At 42.4% G+C, this 19,291-nt stretch overlaps 1 protein-coding gene across 2 annotated transcripts; it reads left to right on the top strand.

Moving 5' to 3' along the window:
- The first annotated feature begins 351 nt into the window (after positions 1-351).
- ARPC1A (actin related protein 2/3 complex subunit 1A) lies at positions 352-16,089 on the top strand. 2 transcript variants are annotated; one of them, XM_056336691.1, is made up of 10 exons: positions 352-509; positions 3,802-3,883; positions 4,461-4,565; positions 6,840-7,062; positions 8,767-8,874; positions 12,266-12,478; positions 13,548-13,623; positions 13,821-14,014; positions 14,730-14,820; positions 15,705-16,089. In XM_056336691.1, exons 2-10 carry the CDS (start codon positions 3,820-3,822, stop codon positions 15,741-15,743), a joined length of 1,113 nt encoding a protein of 370 aa, XP_056192666.1. In that variant the 5' UTR covers positions 352-509; positions 3,802-3,819; the 3' UTR covers positions 15,744-16,089. The 2 variants fall into 2 exon arrangements, with proteins under 2 accessions (XP_056192666.1, XP_056192667.1); XM_056336692.1 differs by having other exon boundaries at positions 358-509; positions 3,779-3,883.
- The last annotated feature ends 3,202 nt before the right edge of the window (positions 16,090-19,291 follow it).

The following is a 19,291-nucleotide window of genomic DNA, read 5'->3' on the forward strand; positions in this document are numbered from 1 at the left end:
GAGGCCTCACACCAGCCAGCCCCTCCAGCTGCGCTGCGGGCCCACAGACACCCTGCTGCCGCCGGCAGAGGCGGCCACGGGCCCCCTCCCCTCCCAAGGCTACCGAACACCAGCGATGGCCACAGCCCCCTTCCCTCCACAGGCTGCTCGCTCGCCCGCCCCGGGCCGCCCCTCAGTGAGGGGGACGAACAGCCTGACGGCGCACGCGCACCCAGCGCCGCGCGCCGCGCACGCTCCCGCCCCGCCGCCTTTGTGTGAGGCGCGGGCACGGCGCGCGGCCCCCGGCGCCCTCCCGCCGCGCAGGCGCAGAGCCGCTCCCCGGCGCGCCCCGGCCTCCCCCGCCCCTCAGCGCGGCGGCGGCGCAGGCGCAGGGCGCGTTTCCTGGCTCCCTTGTCAGTGCCGGGCCCCCCTCGGCCTCCGCTGCCGGCCGCTCCCTCTCCCGCTGCCCGGAGCGGAGTCGCGTTGACTGACCAGAGTCCGCGAGTCCCGCTCCGCTCCCGCCGCCTCAGGTGAGTGCCCGCGCCGGGGGCGGCTGTCCGCCGCGCCGCTGGGCCGGTCTGCCCCCGCCCCGGGAGCGATGGGCGGCGGGGGGGCCTGCAGGCCCGCCGGTGCGGAGGGGATGGTGGGGGGGAGTCAGCCCACTGCGGCCTGCCCGTGCGGGGGGGGGGGGGCGTGCCCTGCCCTGCCGTTGCGCGGGGGAGCGGCGCTGTGGTGGGGGTGAGGCGGTGGGGACCCCCAGCCCCCTCGCCCCCGGGGGCCGGGGCCGCACGGTGGGTGGATGGGACCGGGGAGGGGGCTGCCGGGTGGCCTGGGCCGTGCCCCTGCCCCGCCGCGGCCTCCGCGGCAGCGCCCTGCACCTACGGTACCGATGCGGGGCCGGGCCGCGCCCGCCGGGGGTCCCACCGCGGGCGGCTGTGCCGGGCCGGCGGTGCTCGGGGTCGGCGGTGCCCGCGGAGCCCGGGGCCGGCAGCCTTGCTGTGAGCAGTCAGCCTCCCGGGAAAGCTGTGTGGAGTGACTGGGGAGGGAATGACAGCAGTAGGAGGCAGTCCTTAATTATAGCCACTTCTCTGCCGGTTGTTTGAAAGTGATGTAGGTGCTCTGAAAATAGGCGAGGATTCAAAAGATCCTGTTCTCTCTCTCTCTCTCTCTCTCTCTCTCTCTCTCTCTCTCTCTCTCTCTCACACACACACATGCTGTCTCCACTTCTGAGCCTCCATCCTTGCTAGCTGCCCGTCCAGGGATGGGCTCACACCACATGTTTCTCACCCCATTGAGAGATGACAGCAGCTGAGTCCTGTACTTCCCAACCGTGATCTTTTCAGTCTACATACTAAAAGAATTCCTGCTGTGCAGGGATGCAAGATTTCTTTATTTTCCTCCTTTTAAAAAAAAAAAAATACCAAAACTGAAGGACAGTTTGCATTTGCAAAAAAAGATCAGCGATAGCCATGTTAATTACTTGACTTACAGATTTATCATAACAGTGTCTTCCCTGGGTGACATTCTGAGGCTGGCTGACAGCAAGGCCTTGCGGAGTTTACTACATATGAATTATAGCAAGAATCATAGAGCCAGTTGCATTTTCCTTAGTGAAATGGGTGTTTGATTTTGTCTATGTATCAGTAAGGAATAAATATAACTGGAAGACTTCATTGAGATTTATCTTCCCAAAGAAAATAGCACTGCAACTATCAGATGACAGAAACATTGGTGCTTTTTGAGGCTATCATCGCTATTGTTTTTAATGAGTTTGTTACCAAAACGGAAAACAGTCACTTGCGACAAGTTACAGTGCTCGAGAAACTCAGTCAATGGGAAGGAATGGATCATATTGCTTGTCTAGGCTGTCCTTGGGAACAGCATGTAGGTTAGTAAAAATCTCTGAACTAGAAGTTACATATAAAACATTAACTACATGTAAACGATACGTGCCAATCTGTGAAGAAAATACCAGGGTTGTATTAGAAAGTGTTTCAAAATAGCTGCGTTCCTTGGGGAGGGGAGATTGGATATTTTTACATTTTATTTCGGAAAGAGTAGAAAAGAGTGAGCATTCCTTGTTGGTAGAACAGCTCTTCAACTTTTCCTGTATATGGAAATGTACTGCTACTGAATGTTGGCATGTACTATAGCAAGATCGTGGAAAAAGCAATTTGCAGTTGTGTTTTGCTTATATTAACACATGGGATCTCAAATCATGGCTATCAAAGGTAACTCTGATTATGTCAACATTTTCACAGTAATAAAAAATATTTTGCTTAGGACTTACATATAATAACTTCGTTTGATTGGTAGAATATGTTTATTAGAACCATGAAGATCATGCTGGTTAAAATTATGAACAGGACTTAAAGTTAACTCATATAGTTAGAAGTTGTATTTTAAGTATATTTGAAATGTAACCATAAGTTGTATTTCTTTAAAGTAGCAGTGCATTGTTTCTTAGAAAAAAAGAAGAAAAGAAAAAATCTCTCCAATTATTTGCATTGACGAAGTACTGTGTCATCTCTTCTCCAAGATTCAGCACTTTCAGCATATTTGTTAAACTAGTGGTATGGTAGTAATTGCTAAGCTCTGTAAGAATGTGCTCATCTTTCATTCACTCCTGAGTTTCTGTTGGACTGCCATTCATTTCCTGTTTGCTTCCAAGTTCCTACCTTGTCCTGAAGCCTCCACCCTCTGCTAACATGGCCATACTTGGGTATGTTGTAATTTCAGGCCATGATGGGTGTGGATGTCTTGGAATGACATCACAGAGATACTTCTTTTTAGATGTATATGTGGGGGTAAAAAGACTTTGATCCATCAGCCAAGGATAAATTGCTGTGAAAATGAGTGGAATATATGGAAGGAATTGACAAATCCAAGTTATATGTATTGAACTATGCACATTTTAATTATTACAGGTGACCTCGAGTTTTTATGATGTTATCTTCTATCCATTTATGCTGCCCTTGGTTCATACAGGCCACAGAATACATTGTAATGTTTTAAACAACTTCATATTTGTGGGTCGGTACACCTCCAATTGTAGGCGTTCAGCAATGTCTCTTGTAGCAGTTGTAAGCTAAAGCTAGGTATCTAGCTTTTTTAAAAACATTAAAATACATACAAAATAAAATGATTCAGCTTGTTCTTTTAGTGTTTGAATTTCATGGGGGCAAAAGCCTAACTATAAAACAGTTCAGTGCTAGAATTAATTTGAAGAAATTAGTAATGAGTTAATTACTAACCTTTATAATCTTTTTGCTAGGATACATATAAATGACTTTATCAAATAATACATCAGCAGACCGCAGTTACATATCAATGTTCTGGACACACCAATTTAACCTCCTGAAAAAGAAGAAAAAGATTTCATTATAGTGCTGCCTGTGAGCCTTGATACACATCAGGATTTTGAATCAATTCACCAAGCTGTGTCCCTAGAAGTATTCTACTTCCATAGTAAAATTAATAGGTTTGTTAGATTTCCTAAGAATCTGCTGTCTCCTCTGTGAGGATATATCAAGAAGCAAGCGTATACAGCTTTTAGGGCAGCTACAGTTAGCTACAGTAAGCAGGACAGTTCAGATTCATCAGCCTACTGAAGATACCGGGGCACATGGCAAAGGTATCTCTTTAGTGGCCTTAACATATTTACTGGGTAACCTGTGATCTTCTGTAAGTAAGTTGTAACACTGGACTGAAACAATCTAAGTCAATGTTGAAGGCTGATTTTTCTCTTAATAACTATCTAATTTTGAAGTGTTTTGTTGTCCAATTCTACACCTTTCAGCTTTTTCAATTTTTACAACATAGGAATATCTTTAACTCGGAATGTCTCTACATCAGTTTTTACTAGAGCCAATCACCTGCCATGCATGGAACAGAGACCGTACTCGTAAGTAATATGTTAGTTTTAATTTTTAATTTTTTTCAATAGCTATTTCTCTTTGCTGTCAGTTTGTGATCTTGTTATTTTGTGGATGACGTTTAGGGAAGGTATGGTCAAATATGTAGTGCTGCACATTAAATGTTCCACTTATGATTCAAAAAGCACGTCTTCTAAATCTGAATTTTTCTAAACCCATGTCTGGAACTCTGACATATAAGCAAATCTAGTCTTACTAGTGTTCCAGAAAGCTTTGCCTCTTGGTCTGAACTCCTGGGACCTCCTGTGAATAGCTCTTACCCTCTTTGACCCTCTATTTCCATAATTCAAACCAGCCCTTTCTTTTAATAGCCTAGTTTTCTACTATAATGTGGTCTGTTAGGTTCCACGTGCATTGTCTTTCTATGCAATATACTCATGACTAATTATTTGAGAATATCCAGGGATGTTGGCCCTTTGTTTACAAAACCCATGTAATGCTGTGAAATTTGAGAACATAGGGTTTAGATTGGAAAGTCTTTCCAAGTAAAGCATTTGGTATTAAAAAGCCTTCTGTACTATTGGATTGTTTTATTTCCTCTTCAAGAGATTGCCATTAGCCCTAATAATCATGAAGTCCACATCTACAAGAAGAGCGGGAACCAGTGGGTAAAGGCTCATGAGCTAAAGGAACACAATGGACACATTACAGGTAAGAGGAGATTGTGCTGTGCCAGACGTTAAGCTTGCCAGCCCTCTGTTTTCCCCAGTCAGGAATGTGAGCAGGAAATCTGCAAGTGTTGAGTAAGTAGATCTTTTTATAGGTTGGCATTCCCACTTAAGGAGAGCTTTGCAGCGTTTTTCTGGACTGCATGCCATGAATGTTAGGAAGAAAAGTCCTGTTTAATTTCTAGACATTTCAGTAGAGTAACTGAACCTTTCTTTCTTATCTGTTGCTTATTTTTCATCTGTAATGACACGACGAGAATAAATTTTCAGTCTGCTGAGGTCATCTGTTGTGTCACAGACTCTCCTGGTGATACATGCTGCTATCTTTCAAGTGCTAGTATTAAATCCATCAAGTATACAACTGTTGTGTTCGTTTGTGGTTTCCGACAGCATTAAATATCCTTTTTTAGGGACTGTATAAAGACTTGAAGTGGTCAGTCCTGGACTTATGACAGACCATCAGTGAGCACATTTTACTGCAGGCCCAGAGTATCTGTTGATCCACAATGAAAATGTAAGAAGAGCTGCCATGATGAGTCACAAGGTGTTACTTTAAAAACGTGATTGTCCTGTGGTAGTCTTTTATATTACTGAGTTTTTTTCATGGTGATATTTTTATAAGGACTGTATTCTCTGAGGAAATGAAGGTAATTAATACAAGCACTTGCTCAGACCAGCAATATCCTTTATTCTGTTCTCAACTCACTAATGGGCAGAAGTATCTGCCCAACAGTGTTTTGCAGGAACTTTATTCAATTAATCTGATTCTTGCTGTCAGAGAGCACAACTGTACGTGCTTTTTTGTCAAGAGTCACTTGGGCTAAATTTACAAATGACATGCTCTTCCCCAAAGACATTTCTGTGCATTTTACTTATACCTGTTAGTGTTAGAAGCCAAATATTCACGACTTGGGAAAAGAGCTGTCCCTGCTTTCCTTCATGGCATATACCTTTGCAATACTAAATGCTGTGGTTGGGGTAAAGAAGAGACCTAAACTGTGGTTAGACACAGGAGGTAAACTGATCAAACCGCTTGTTGTCTCTGATGAGAGTGATTCAACTGCTGCCACTCTGGCTTCTGATCACAAGGGACAAGATCCCTTGTCTTGCCTTCTGTGTCTTGAATCAGAGGTTTGTGGTGAGCTGCTTTTGTTTACTTACAGGAAGAGCATTATTCGCTCTTATTGCTGGCTTATTTTTCTGCTGAGCTAAAAAGCTGGACTTGCCATGGGTGAGAACACCACCAGTCCTGGTGCAAGGAAGGTGGTGGGCAAGAGAAGTGAAGGGAGGCAAGGTGGTCCCCCTTTCAGAAGCAGTGCTGGATTGACTTATGTAACTATAGTTTCAGATTACCGATCTCTTCAAAATTGAACTTTTTAAGCATAAGTCAGTTTCAAGGTAGACCGTGTATGAATAATATGGTAAAAATAGTACAATTTTTTTCCATATTTTTTATCCTTTTTCAGTTTGTGTGCTTAAGGAATGTTTTTGGTACTGAACGCAGTTATGGAAAACCATTGAAATACAACTTTGTGGCAGGAGAGTTCAGGATTGCACTCTGCCTCTCAAAGAAGGATGTTAAAGAAAAGGTGAAAAATAATGTTGCCGTAAGACTTTCCAGTTGAGAACATCCTTTGTTGCATAGGAGGGGAAAGAAGCAATGGAAGGCTTATCAAAGGCTTCATTTTATTCTTTGTGTTTGTTATTTTTGCTTGGCAAATGTTACTTTCTCATGGCACAGCTTATATAGGCATGGAAAAAAGTGGACTGTTTCAGTACGTAAAGATTGATGACATCTAACCCCAAAAAACCCTGCTATCTAAACATTTAGATAATGACTTCAGTCTGGCAGCAGGTGGACAACTATGTTAGAGGTTTGTGCGTAGTTTCAGAGTTGCTGGGTTTCAGCTGTTGAAATGGGTCTCTTGCAGGAATCGGTGATTTGAAGGGTGCAGGCAGACAGGCCTTAGCCAGTCTGCAGAGCTCCACCTGTGGGCCAGCCATCAGAGCAGGCTTCCTTAGCAGCCAAATTCTGTGTGGAATCTAGAAATTCAGGATCTGCAGTTTTGCTGAAAGCTAGAGGGAGAAACAGATGACCCTAAAAGTTTAAAGTGGTTCCTGGAGAATGAGGGAAGAGGGGGAATACTAACATTGCATTGATAACTGTCTCTCCAGCGGAAGGTTGTGAGATTTCGGCTTACTGTAAAGCAAACAGTATAAAGGGAAAAGTTTATTAATGTGAACTTTTAAATTGCAGGTATTGACTGGGCTCCCAAAAGCGATCGCATTGTAACTTGTGGTGCAGACCGTAATGCCTATGTCTGGAGTCAGAAAGACGGTGTGTGGAAACCAACCCTTGTGATCCTGAGGATTAATCGTGCAGCCACCTTTGTGAAATGGTCTCCCTTGGAGAACAAATTTGCTGTGGGAAGTGGTGCTCGACTTATATCTGTGTGCTACTTTGAATCTGAAAATGACTGGTGAGCTGTTTGAATTTAATTTCCATTTATACCTTTAAGATCTGCACGGGAAAGCTAAAGCCTGGACTTTAATGGTGGTAACTAGGTTACTATTTTACTAATTCTGAAAATCTTCAGGAAACGTAGAAGGATAGGCCTCATCAGTTCTTTTGTGGACTTTTTACATCTTGGGAAGAAGGTTCCCTCTTTTACTTTGGCGTAGCATCTAAAGGCTTTTGACTTAGCATATTTTCATGTTATACGTGTTGGTGTGGATGTGTTCTGGCTGACTGCCAGAAATGTTGCTTTTCTAAAAGTCCCAAGAATTTCTGCAGAGTAAAAATTTCTTTACCACAAGTGTATGGTTGAAAAAAAGAGAAATGTTTCCACCCCCCACCTCCTTCCAGAATGGGTGAAGAAACCTTGCCTTGAGCCTTTCTTCCTTATATATTATCTTGGGCCATTTCTTGTCATTAAAGAATTCATGTCTGTCACTTACCTCCAGGGTGGTCTATTAGATGTTCAAGCTTGTCATCTACTGGTTCTGTATTCTGTCATATATTTTTATTACAGTTTATAGATTTCAGACAGGACTGTCACAAATATTTCCACCATTAAAGTTTTTTCTCTTTGGCATCTAAACTGAATGCTTCTGATCTTTAATGGCTCGACATTTGTAGCTGTACGTGTTGGAGCTCCATTTACTCTATAATCTGTAGGTGCAGTCAGTATGTTGAATATCTATTACTTTGAGTTGCATAAACGTGCATAAAAACACAGGTGTCTGTGCCCACTGTTCCGTGTGCAGTCTTCCACATGGAGATGGTAATTGGTGATAACATCTGCAAAATACATTTTTAAAGATTATTTTGGACTTTTATGCTTTCCAACGTATTCAGTTATTAACATATTCCCTGCTTCACTTGTCTGCAGAATTATCAAAACCTCATATGTTGAAGACCAGTAATTTGATGTGATCCTTAAAACTGTTTGTGCCTCATGGAAGTAAATTCAAAGAAAAAGCACTGATATCCCAAAGGCAATCAAGCGAATAACAGATGTCATTACTGTTTTGTAAATTGTAATGTAAATTGTAAAAAAACCTAAATCTGCAGAGACGTATTTAGGCTAATATTGATGCATTCAACATCAGGACCACTTTTTGCTGTACTTCAAATAACTGATATGTATGCATTGGTCCTATCATTGGAAGTTCACCAATTTACTTGTTGCTTTTTAAGGTTATTGTATTATTAAATAGTAGAAGAGTTGATAGGCAAGAGAGACAACTAAAACTCATGGGAAGGAGCTGGAGAGGGCTTGTATTTGGTGATCTAAGAACACAGTGCTTCTTAGCTCTATTGCTAAGTCACAGGCAAAGCTGAGCTCTTATTCATAGCGTGTAAAGGACCAGGCAATTACTGTGCAAAATTGACATTAAGGAGTTCCATCTGATGCATTATAAAAATTAATTAGAAGGGAATAGGACTCGGGTGAAGAGATGTATATTTAACATGACTTCATTCACAGTATTTAAAATTATAATTAAGATAACCATATGAAGTTCATGGGCTGTACAAGAGAATATGAAAGATTTGACATAATGTGTTTCGCAAAACTGATGCGTTTATCATTGGCAAGGGATGATCTTTTTGTAGAGTGCTTCATGCATTTGTGGGAGTGCAGTAAAGTATTTTCATATAAATTTTATCTCTTTTAATTTAGGTGGGTGAGCAAACACATTAAAAAACCCATTCGTTCCACTGTCCTTAGCCTGGACTGGCACCCAAACAATGTTTTGCTGGCTGCAGGATCCTGTGACTTCAAGTGCAGGTGAGAGAAAATAAAACATCTGTAAATCAGTCTGGATTACTGGTTCAAGTTAATCAGTAGCATGAACATGTTGGTCATGCATTTGTCATTAGAATAGAAGATGGCTCATTGTACACTGTTGTTACAAAAATAAAATACCCTGCCTGAGAAACTTTGGCACTACTGTATGCAGGCTTTGAACTACTAACGTGTCTGTTGAGGGCACACCTGAATTTAGTGAACTGATGGGTTTCTTTACTAGTAGTACACAGAAGCAGTACTAGTATGCATGCACTGAGTGCTGAGATCTAGTTGTTAGGCTGAAATTAGACTAGCGGGTTCTGTCTTGTAGAACAGCAGTGCTGCTGGTTAGAGTTTAAAAAGCAGTATCCTAATGGTGTAGTTTCAAAATGCAGAGTAACTTGGCACTTCCAAAGGTGGTATCTCATCTTTTTCTTCCCCGAGTCACTTGTTCTCTCCCCTTTGCCTGTGCTATCCTTAATGTTCTTGCAGCCCTGTGGTAAGCACTGTCAAGGAACTGATCTACCTGAAACTCAATGCAACAAAACCCATTTTTGAAAAGCATTAAAAAAAAAAGGCTTGTAAAAACAGATTGGCATGTGAGATGGATGGTGTAGTCTTTCAAACTGATTGTGAAATTACACCATGAGAGGAATAGGTCCGGCACATTGCTCTGTGTGGAGTGATTGGGGTCACTGCGATGAAGTCTCCATGGGGAGCTGTCTGCAGAGAGGTTGACTTTAATCCATATTTTACTTAATCACTGGTACCTTAAATAATAATGAAAGCTTCTTTTCTTAAATTCTTTATGTAATAGAGCAATTCTTTAAGTTTCAAAGTGTGTACTAAAAATGACTGAGAAGGTGTGGGAGGGGGGAGGAGGGACTGACTATTACATTTCTTATTTCAGAATGAATCCCATGCATCTAAATTTTACCCTTTGATACCGTTTTTATGTAAGGAGAGATGCTAAATGGAAGCTGGGAAGAGGAGGAAAATTATCTACCTTTAAGGCCTTATCTCCAATTTTAATTAGATAAGCTATACATGTTCACCTCCTTTCACAAAAAATGCAATGTAAAACATACTCATTCATCTTTCAGAAACAGCTGCTTTTCACATGTGAATTTTTTTCATGTGTGTTTATAAAGCATCTCAGGACTCTGACATGAGGTCAGCTGACACATAGATCTAGCTGTCTTGTTACTTTGGACTTGAGCTCTTTTGTCTCCAGCCTCTGTTCAGTGCTTGTTATGTACATTGCATCCCTGATGTACCTCCTCTTTCCTGTTTTGGTTGAGAAGTTATATTTGCATACTTTTCTGTTCAATGTGATTTTTTTTGGTTTTTTGAAAGAAAGTCAAGGTCTGGTTCAGTCAATTTCCTAGCAGCGTTCTCTAGAAGACTTGCTTCATCTTTTGTATCCCATCAGAAAACTCGTTCTGTCCTGCATGCTATTTCTCTGAAAATGGGGTATATTTTGAAAAAAACCTCACCAGATCTTGGTTTGAAATGTTTGGAAAACTTACTACTCTTCCTTAACATTGTTCTTTAGGATGAATAATTTAATAATTTTGCTGCTTTTATCATAGATATCTGTATATATAAACATTAAAGAAAGGAAAAGTAGTGGAGATCGGTACTGGGTTTATGTTTCTGTTTCTTCCCCAAAACCATGAAAGAATATTATTTTTGGTAAACAATGAATACAGATCTCTAGAATTCCAGTTGTAGGGCATGTTCAGTTACATATTAAAGATAATAAAGGTACCTGGGCCTGAAGTATGCATCTGTTCTGATAGGTGGTTCTGAAGAAAATTATGAAATGGATCTGCCAGAGCCACTTCCAACTAATAAGCAGCTAAGTGGGAGACATTTTGGAAAAAGAATGAAGGGCAGAAGAGGCTCCAAGTTGATAGGTATTCAGCAGAGTTTTTTTGGTGGCTGGCCTAGATTAGCTCTCTTACCTTTGTCTTTAGAAATATATATATAGCTAACAGCACCACATAGGTGTGAGTTTTATATTCTTGCTGGAACAATGTTGCCCTGGAAATGAAAGTCATTTCCCAATGTTCTTTGAAGGCTAGGCCCTTCAAGCTGAGATGAGTTTGGTTTTAAAAGAGGGAGACTTTTCAGTAAGGGAAAATACTCTACTCTTTTTTTTTTTTTTTTTTTTTTTAACTAACAGTTATCTTCAAGGTCTTTCACTACTTGGGAATGATTTTTCTGCCTTGTGTCAAAGGCTGTTGCTTTAAACTTCTTGTCCTATTTCCATACATTAAGAGAACCGTCCTTTTAGATGTCTCTATAAAATTAAGTTTGTTGAAGGATTATCATTAGATTATATTTAAACTGATCAAGCTGAATATAAATTCATACTTAATTCTCTGAAAATCTGTACCTAATATAGCTGCAGTTAAACCCTTCTTGTTCCAAATGATCAGCTTTATTTGAATAAGCTGAATATAGGTACTTTTGAAGTGCATACCCCACACATGTAAAAGATTTAAAAAACAGGGAGGAGGGGAGCAATGTTTCCTTAGTCTCACTATAAAATAATTCCTTTTTGTGTTTGACTGCAGCCATGAATATTTGATTATGGTTTTTCGTTTATACTGAAATGTTTCTCTGGTAGTAGTGCGGCACAGCTCACTTGCTCCTCCTGTTCAATGGATCCTAATCTTATGTTTATGACGTCCCAGTAACTTCCATGGTAACAGTCAAGAACACCATATTGTGGCATGTCTGAATCATGCAGAAGGAATTTGATGAAAGGGGGAGGCTTTCTATTTAAACATATCTTGAAAATTGTAGTGCTGGGAAAAAAACTATAAAAACATTGTGGTATTTCAGGTTTTCAAGGCATTCTTTTAGTAACGAGCCAGAATAAGGTAGTTCAGAGCCCCTTTGCTGGCATTTGAACATCAGATTTCTTTCTTTGAAATCCTGCTAAAAAGTGAATGTTCTTAAAAAGTGGGTAATTTTGTAGGTGTTTGTATTAGCTTCTAATTATATACAGTGCAATTTGTGTTTTTTTCTGTAACTGAAGAATTGACTTTCAGTTATTAGCACCACAAAAGGGTGAAAGGGAAATCTTAGCACAGTGGTAAAATGCAACGACAATGTATGTTTTTTGTGCCATCTTCTGGAAAAAAAGGAGAGCGATACAAGAATGGCATTTGTGAGAAACCTGCATGCATTACACCCTTTATACTATTGCTTTCTCTCTGTACACTGAAGCTTCCCAGCCAGTAGTGGCTTGTTTTTTAGAGATAGCATAGTATTTCATTTCAGTAGAACCAAATGCATGTTTGCTTCCAATGTGAAATATATATGAAGCTCCCAGGAGTTTTTTTCTGTCTTTGTTCATGCTAAAATCTTTTATTTGCAGGGTGTTTTCTGCTTACATTAAGGAAGTGGATGAAAAACCAGCCAGTACACCATGGGGCTCCAAAATGCCTTTTGGGCAGCTGATGTCAGAATTTGGGGGTGCTGGAAGTGGCGGATGGGTGCATAGTGTCAGTTTTTCTGCCAGCGGTAACCGCCTAGCCTGGGTCAGTCATGATAGTACTGTGTCAGTTGCTGATGCCTCGAAAAATATGATGTAAGTATGCTCTTTCTCTTGGTTATTTTTTGTTTGACATAGAAGGAAGCAGCATGTGGAATATTGGGCTTGCCACAGCAAGACTTGAGACTGAAACTTTCCAGTTTTCACAATTATACTGTAGATTCCAGGAGTCTCTTTAAGGCCTATATAAATAAGGTGGATTCTTAGAATTTTAGATTATATAATCTAAATTTGTTAGAAGAATTCTAAGAATTCTTCAGTGAGGGTATAGTGAATCTCCTTTGGGGGGTGCAGGGAGCATTTGGGGAAAAAAAACAACGTTCCACTCTAGTGATTGGGTCCTTGTAGATGGATTCAAGAGAATCCAGAAACATGCTCACTTCATAACTACCCAGATCCTATCCCCAACCAGGATCTGTAATATAAGTTGTTCATTTCATGAAACACTAATTCCAAGCAATAGCCTTAAGACACTACTGCTGCCATTGCAACAAAATATTTTATTAACAATTCCTCCTTGTGCTCCTCATGTTAATCTGCGTAACTTTTCAGTGTCCATGGCTTTCTAACTAAGAAGGAACAAATTCCCCATATATTTTGGTAGCAGATTTCTGGTGGAGCATCCAGGTGTTGCTGTGCTTCAGTTTGAATTATGGTTGTACAAGTACTAGGCTGGGGATATCATTAAGTATAAAGTGTTCTAGAATTCTTTTCTCATTTGTTAAATCACAAAAATTGTTTTAATTTAACATACAGGCTTTTTCCCTCCTGAAAACTTCAAGCATGTTTTATATGCAAATGAAATTAATAGCTTCATCAATTTGAACCTTTTTGGGGAATATTCTTTTAAAATTCTTGCCACTGTTTACATAAAATACTAGATAACTTCAGCCTTTCACCCGGAATACTTCATGTTTGTTATAGATCTTCCAGGACACTTTTATTAGGTTAAAACTTTTTATTATAAGTTACAGCCTTCTGGTGTCACCTCAGGACAACTGACTTACTCTCCAATAATCCTTGTGTGGGAACGGTCTCTATTTTTTGCTGGAGCCAAAGATTAGAGGTTTCAATGAAGTCCTCTGACAAATGTTCTTGTGTTTAGGGTTTCGCAGCTGAAAACAGAGTTCCTCCCACTCCTGAGTGTGTCGTTTGTCTCCGAGAACAGTGTGGTGGCAGCTGTAAGTGTCTATTATTTTCTCCTTGTAGAGTGTTGTAGTGTTCTGGAGAGGCGGAAACACCATACGTTATGAAGTTAGTAATCAAGCTTTTCCATAGTGTCAGTCTTTACCTTTCTGCAGTTAACAGTAGCAGAAAAACTAAATGGTGATTACGGTGGTTGTATTTCCTGACATGCTTTCATGGTGTTTGGTTGCAGGGCCATGACTGCTGCCCAATGCTTTTTAACTGTGATGACCGTGGCTTGCTGACTTTCGTTTCCAAACTAGACATTCCAAAACAGAGCATCCAGCGCAATATTTCTGCTATGGAACGTTTCCGGAATATGGATAAAAGAGCCACTACAGAAGATCGTAACACTACCCTGGAGACACTGCACCAAAACAGTATAACGTGAGTGTCTTGGCTGCCAGTACGAGGGGAAGGAACACTCTCCACATCCCTTTGCTTTCCCAGGATGTACTGCAAACCTGTGAGAGCTCAGATTTGCTCTACCACGTGGGTTTAGCTGGTATCCCATTTTCATTTTAGTCTTTCACTAACAGCTGTCTGTTTCTAGGACTTGGAAGCTGGTAAAGTTAATCACTAATGTAGCATGCATGCTACTGCTGATTGCTCATGTTTAATGTGCTCTGTAAATTCAACAGTTTATCTTATCAAGTATGTAGGTAGTTCAGAGGAAGCTGATAGCACTATGCAAAGTCTAGTCAGCAAAATTCACCTGAAACAGGAATCCACATACCAGCTTCCTATTTCAGATGTTATTTACATGTGTATTTATTCATCAAAAGGATTGATTCGAGTTAGTTGAGTAAAATATCCTTGCATTTTAAAAAGTATGTGAGCCCAGAGGATGCTGACATTCCTGAGGTGATTTGTCTTTGTTCAAGGAAAATGTTTAGGCTGCAGCCACCAAACGATAGAAGAGCTTTCAGCATCCTTTTTCTTTGCTTGTTTTTCTGAAGCATTGTACCAAAAATCTGGCATAAGCTCTGGTATACTTGTGTCTCCCTTTGAGAGAGTAGGAGTTGAATTCAACCCAAATTTGCCAGCTTTTTGGCTCCCTGGGATGGGTGTCTGTGTTACAGCTATCACTCTCTGTTTTCAGCCAAGTGTCTATTTATGAGATAGACAAACGAGATTGTCGTAAATTCTGTACCACCGGCATTGATGGAGCAATGACCATCTGGGATTTCAAGGTACGCTTTTACTCCCATGTTTATGTGAACTAGGTGGATGGTGGGGTTTTTTGATCTCTAGCATCAGCTTCTGTGGCTCAGCCCTAATGCAAGTTTTATTAGCAGTAAGAATCCAGACTGGAATATTCAAGGCCATTAGTGAACTCCATAAGGAAGACAGATCCAGGATGCAGCATAAATGCAGATATACGTTGGTTAGCAGATGGTGCTAATCCAGACTTAATTTTTTAATGGAATTGCTTAATGTCCCTGTAGGAATCCCACTAATTCTTTCCTTCTGCGACCTCTACCTCAGCCACAATGGGGCTGGAACGATCATTGGTATGACAGACCTGCTGCCTCTTCTTGCTTCCATCCCTTTGGATTCTGCTCACTGTCTGTCCGCCCAGCGTGGTCCTGCCCTTTTTAAATTAACTTATCAAATAGTAAGCAGTTACTTCAAACAGTTACAAAATACAGTAAGCACTGTATCGAAAACCCTCAAAGGATTTAATAATGCAAGTGCTTGCTTTGCTGATGGCTGGCTTGCAGAGGTCTCTGCTGCCCCCTCCCACCAGGCTGCAGAGCGCTGCACGCTTCCTTTTAGGAAAAGAACAGTTTCCCTGTACTGTCTAATGCCAGAAAGCTCTGGTGGGAACAGGAGCCAAATAATAAATTGAGGTGACTTATCAACTGCCTCAATGCAGTTTCAGGGTGAGCGGGTGGAATCATTGGTCTGTATACACGTGAGTTTGAAATGAATGACTATAGTGGTCTCTGACTCTTGAATATGATCTCAAGCATTCAGGGTTTTTGCTTGGTTTTCTTAGCATCAGCATTTACACTGAATCATTTAACTCGGGATACTGTAGCAGATGGTGATTAAGATTTTTCTCTCTTTCAAGACCTTAGAGTCCTCTATTCAAGGTCTACGAATCATGTAAAGATGGATTTCCGTGATCTAGCAGGACAAACTGCTTGACAGAATGCAGCTCCCACATCTGCACAAACCCGAAAAGGGAGGAGGAAGGTGGAGTATTTGGAAACACTGAGAAATTACAGCTTGGCAGATTTTCTTTTGAATCTAAATTTGGTGAATTGTGTTGGTTTCAAAATCAGCTGTGATTGTTCCTTTTTTTTATTTTTTTTGGTTGGTTGTTTCATTCCATTCTTTACCAAAGCTGCTCCTTAAGTAGTTTATTGCAGGAAGTTATGAATCACTAACTTAAAAGGGGAATTTTATGTAAATTGTCTGCTAGAAATAATAATAATAAAAAAAAGAAAAACTGATTATTTGTTTTGATGCTCATTAGCAGTTATGAAAAAAGGGATATTAAGGGAATTAACTCAGAGAGAGAGCGGGGAAAACCCTGCACTGATATTTTATGGCCTTAAAACAGGAAAAGTTCATCTTAACTGGAAGTTTCTTAAAGTTGACAGATGAAGACTTGGAGTTCTGATGATCTGGATGTGAAGATGCAGCTGAGTTTCTTTCAGGGGAATTGTTCCCTTGAGGTGATGATTTTGGAGGATGAGTGATTTTGTCCTACTGCTCAATTCTGTCTGCCTAGCATTTAATCCAGTAATAAGAACAAATTAACCTGAATGTCTTTTTTTTTTTTATTGTCCATTTAATGGGTCATGATTTTCTAAAGGCAAATGACCAGAATTATTTGTGGTTAACTTCCAGGGTTTGTACAAAGACTTCTCACAGTGCAGTGCCTAGGATACAGGGTGGAAGGCTGCATGTGGAAAGTGGGGCAAAAATCTGCTGAGCCAGATCTTAGGAGGATGAATAAAAGCAAATCACTTTGTAAGTCCGTGAAGCTACACAGGCCTGCATGTCGTGTTAGAGCCAAGTGCTCAGCTGGTAACGTACTGTATTCATAATGACTGGTGGAGAAGCGAAGCACACATCTCAGAGGTATCGGCATGGTCTGGCTTCTGTGCAGATCCTCTGCCTCCATGTGACTGTACCTTTTGAAGTTCAGTTCTGAGCCTCAGTAGCTCACGGAGGCATTTGCACGTAACTTTATTCACATGGTCTAGTTACTCTTAGCTGTATTGCTACCTTGAGGCTGGAGGCAGGCTGTGCTCTGGAGGGGATTATCTGTTTCACAGCATTGCTTTACAAGGTTTAAGACTTTCTCATTTCTGTTGAAAATGCAGAAGTGTCTTAAAAAAACCCCAGTGACTAAATTTACCACTTCCTCTGGAACCAGAGTTGCTTCATACACCGCTCATTTCTCAGCTCTGAGCGATTGAAAAGGAAGGGTGAAAGATAAGCTCGCAGCAGATGTGTAAATGTGGCACTTAGGGACATGGTTTAGTGGTGGGCCTGGCAGTGCGAGGTTAACAGTTGGAGTTGATTCTGTGATTCTGTAAAGCTGACAACTGCTGTTCGTCTGCGAGTGAACTGTGTCCCTCACAGAGCTGGATCGTTTTCAGGTGCAGTCTTGGTTGCGTGCAAAGAAGTGACTGTTTTTCCAGTTCCTTCAGATTTTCTTGTGTCTCCCATCTTCCTCCCCTGGCAGTCAAGTGTGGCTTTGTAATTTTCTCTCCCTTCTAAACACAAAATAATGACTGTTTAACCTCTACTCACCTTGCAGTCTGGTGACCTGATGTGTGTGATGACTTGTGGTGGGGTTGGGTGTATCGGGTAGGATACAGTGCTAACAGAGTTAAAGGGTCACAGGGATCCAAGGTGACCCTGCCAGCCTTGACAGATGGACAGAGGAGCACGGGTTTGGCTTTGTCCATCTCCCTGTGTACTATTAGTTGCTTATATCTCACAGACAGGAATGATTTTGTTTCTGAAGTCACTTTTTGAAAGTGTGATGGTTTATTTCCAAAAGTGTTTTAAAAAAGAAGATTCTAAAATATATGGTACAAGCAACACAAAAGAATCGAAAAAAACATCTAATGAGAGAGTGGAGAAAATAGATCTCTAAATGTTTATGCCTTGTTTGTTTTTTTTCTGTATGAAAGAGCTGGAGAGGGTAAAATGAGCCTGTTTGCTCCAAAAAGCCAACAAACTGAGGTCTGATGAGACTGCTGTAGGTTACTCTCTGAAAGGGATATGTATGCTGGAAGTCTGAGATAAAAAAATGGATTGGAAATATTTATAATAAATAGAAAAGGACTGAGGAAGGGGTATATCAAACCCATCACTTGGGGCATAATTCAGCTTAAAACTGTCCCACATGCTGGGGCAGGGAGTCGTGCACCAGCTGATGGTGGGGGGTCCAGCTTTCCGGATTTGCAGGCTGTCGCTCCGCTCTGGGAGGGCGTTCTGCTGCCGTCCCACCTCCAGCATCCAAGAGCCGTGGCCGAAGCAGGTGGGCGTTTGGCCTCTACTGTTCCCTTAGTTGCCTCCCCCAGCTCCAGCACTGCCCTTTGTGCCCAGCGTGGGTGAGGATTCACCAGCCTGTTCAGCTAACCGCGGCACCGGGCTGCTTAGCATGTGTTTGTGTGTGCTCGGGTGAGCAGTGCCTCTGGAAGCCATTGTTGCGAGAAGGCTCGTGGTTGCAGTCTGAATTACAGGCTGGCTGTGTGCACCTGACGTGACACACCAGTTAACAGACTGGTGGTGGGGGAAGAAATGGGGCTCTATGCAGGCAGGGGTGTCGGGGACTGTTTGCTGGAGCCTGCCTGAAAAACTCGCCAGCCTGTAAATGAAAAGAAGCTGCAGAATTGCTGCTGCTTTTCATTCCCCTCTGTCCCACCACCGAAGAAAACCCCAGGAAAAAAATGTTCTGGTGCACCCGGCATCTGTGCAGTGGGTAGTTCCTCGGCGGCCTTTCTGCGGAGGACCCGAGTGCTACAAGGCGTGCTGCCGGGGATGCGGGAGGGCTTTCTGCTTAATCAAATGGAGGCAAAAGGAGGCAAAGAATTTAGCCAAACGGTGAGCTGGATTTGGGGAGAGACCCCGCAGGGCTGAGCCTTTGTCCCTGGCCTCCACAGCACTGGCTTATTCCCCTGTGGGCTGTCGAGCCCAGGGGAAACCCAGGCAGCGTTCGGAACCGGTGTGCCCCCGGCAGAGGCAGCTCACTGTACTCGTCAGCACAGGCTCAGAGAGGAGCTGCAGCAGGCGCAGCAGCAAGATCAGAGGCGACGAGGAGATGCGATAGCAGGCAGCGCGGGGGGCGACGCTCCCCTCTGCCTTCTCTTAACGACATACCCTGATTGAGACTGCAGAGGTTAAACTGACCCACCGTTCATCCACATCCCTGCCTGGACGGGATCTGACATGAAGGGATGAGCAGAAGGATGGTCTGTGCTGCGTCCTCACATCCCGCACGGATGAGTGCTGCTGGCCTTGGTGCAGGGCTGGTGCCGGAGGCAACGGTCAGATACCTGGAAAACCTGAACCCTCCCGGTGAAGAGCAGCGGTAGAGCAGTTTGTAGCCAAAGCAGAGGGTGGCTAGCAGGAAAAACTTCAGAAAGCCCTGTCTTCCAGCTGTGTGGGAGCTGGCGTGGGAGCCGAGTCCCT

The sequence above is a fragment of the Falco biarmicus genome, chromosome 4 (genome assembly GCF_023638135.1).
Source record: "Falco biarmicus isolate bFalBia1 chromosome 4, bFalBia1.pri, whole genome shotgun sequence".
NCBI lineage: Eukaryota > Metazoa > Chordata > Aves > Falconiformes > Falconidae > Falco > Falco biarmicus.

Excerpts from the sequence above, each read along its gene's own strand:
- ARPC1A (XM_056336691.1), top strand. The coding sequence starts at position 3,820 with ATGTCTCTACATCAGTTTTTACTAGAGCCAATCACCTGCCATGCATGG. Across the intron at positions 3,884-4,460 it reads ATGGAACAGAGACCGTACTC|AGATTGCCATTAGCCCTAAT; the intron begins GTAAGTAATATG and ends TTCCTCTTCAAG. Across the intron at positions 13,624-13,820 it reads AGAACAGTGTGGTGGCAGCT|GGCCATGACTGCTGCCCAAT; the intron begins GTAAGTGTCTAT and ends GTTTGGTTGCAG.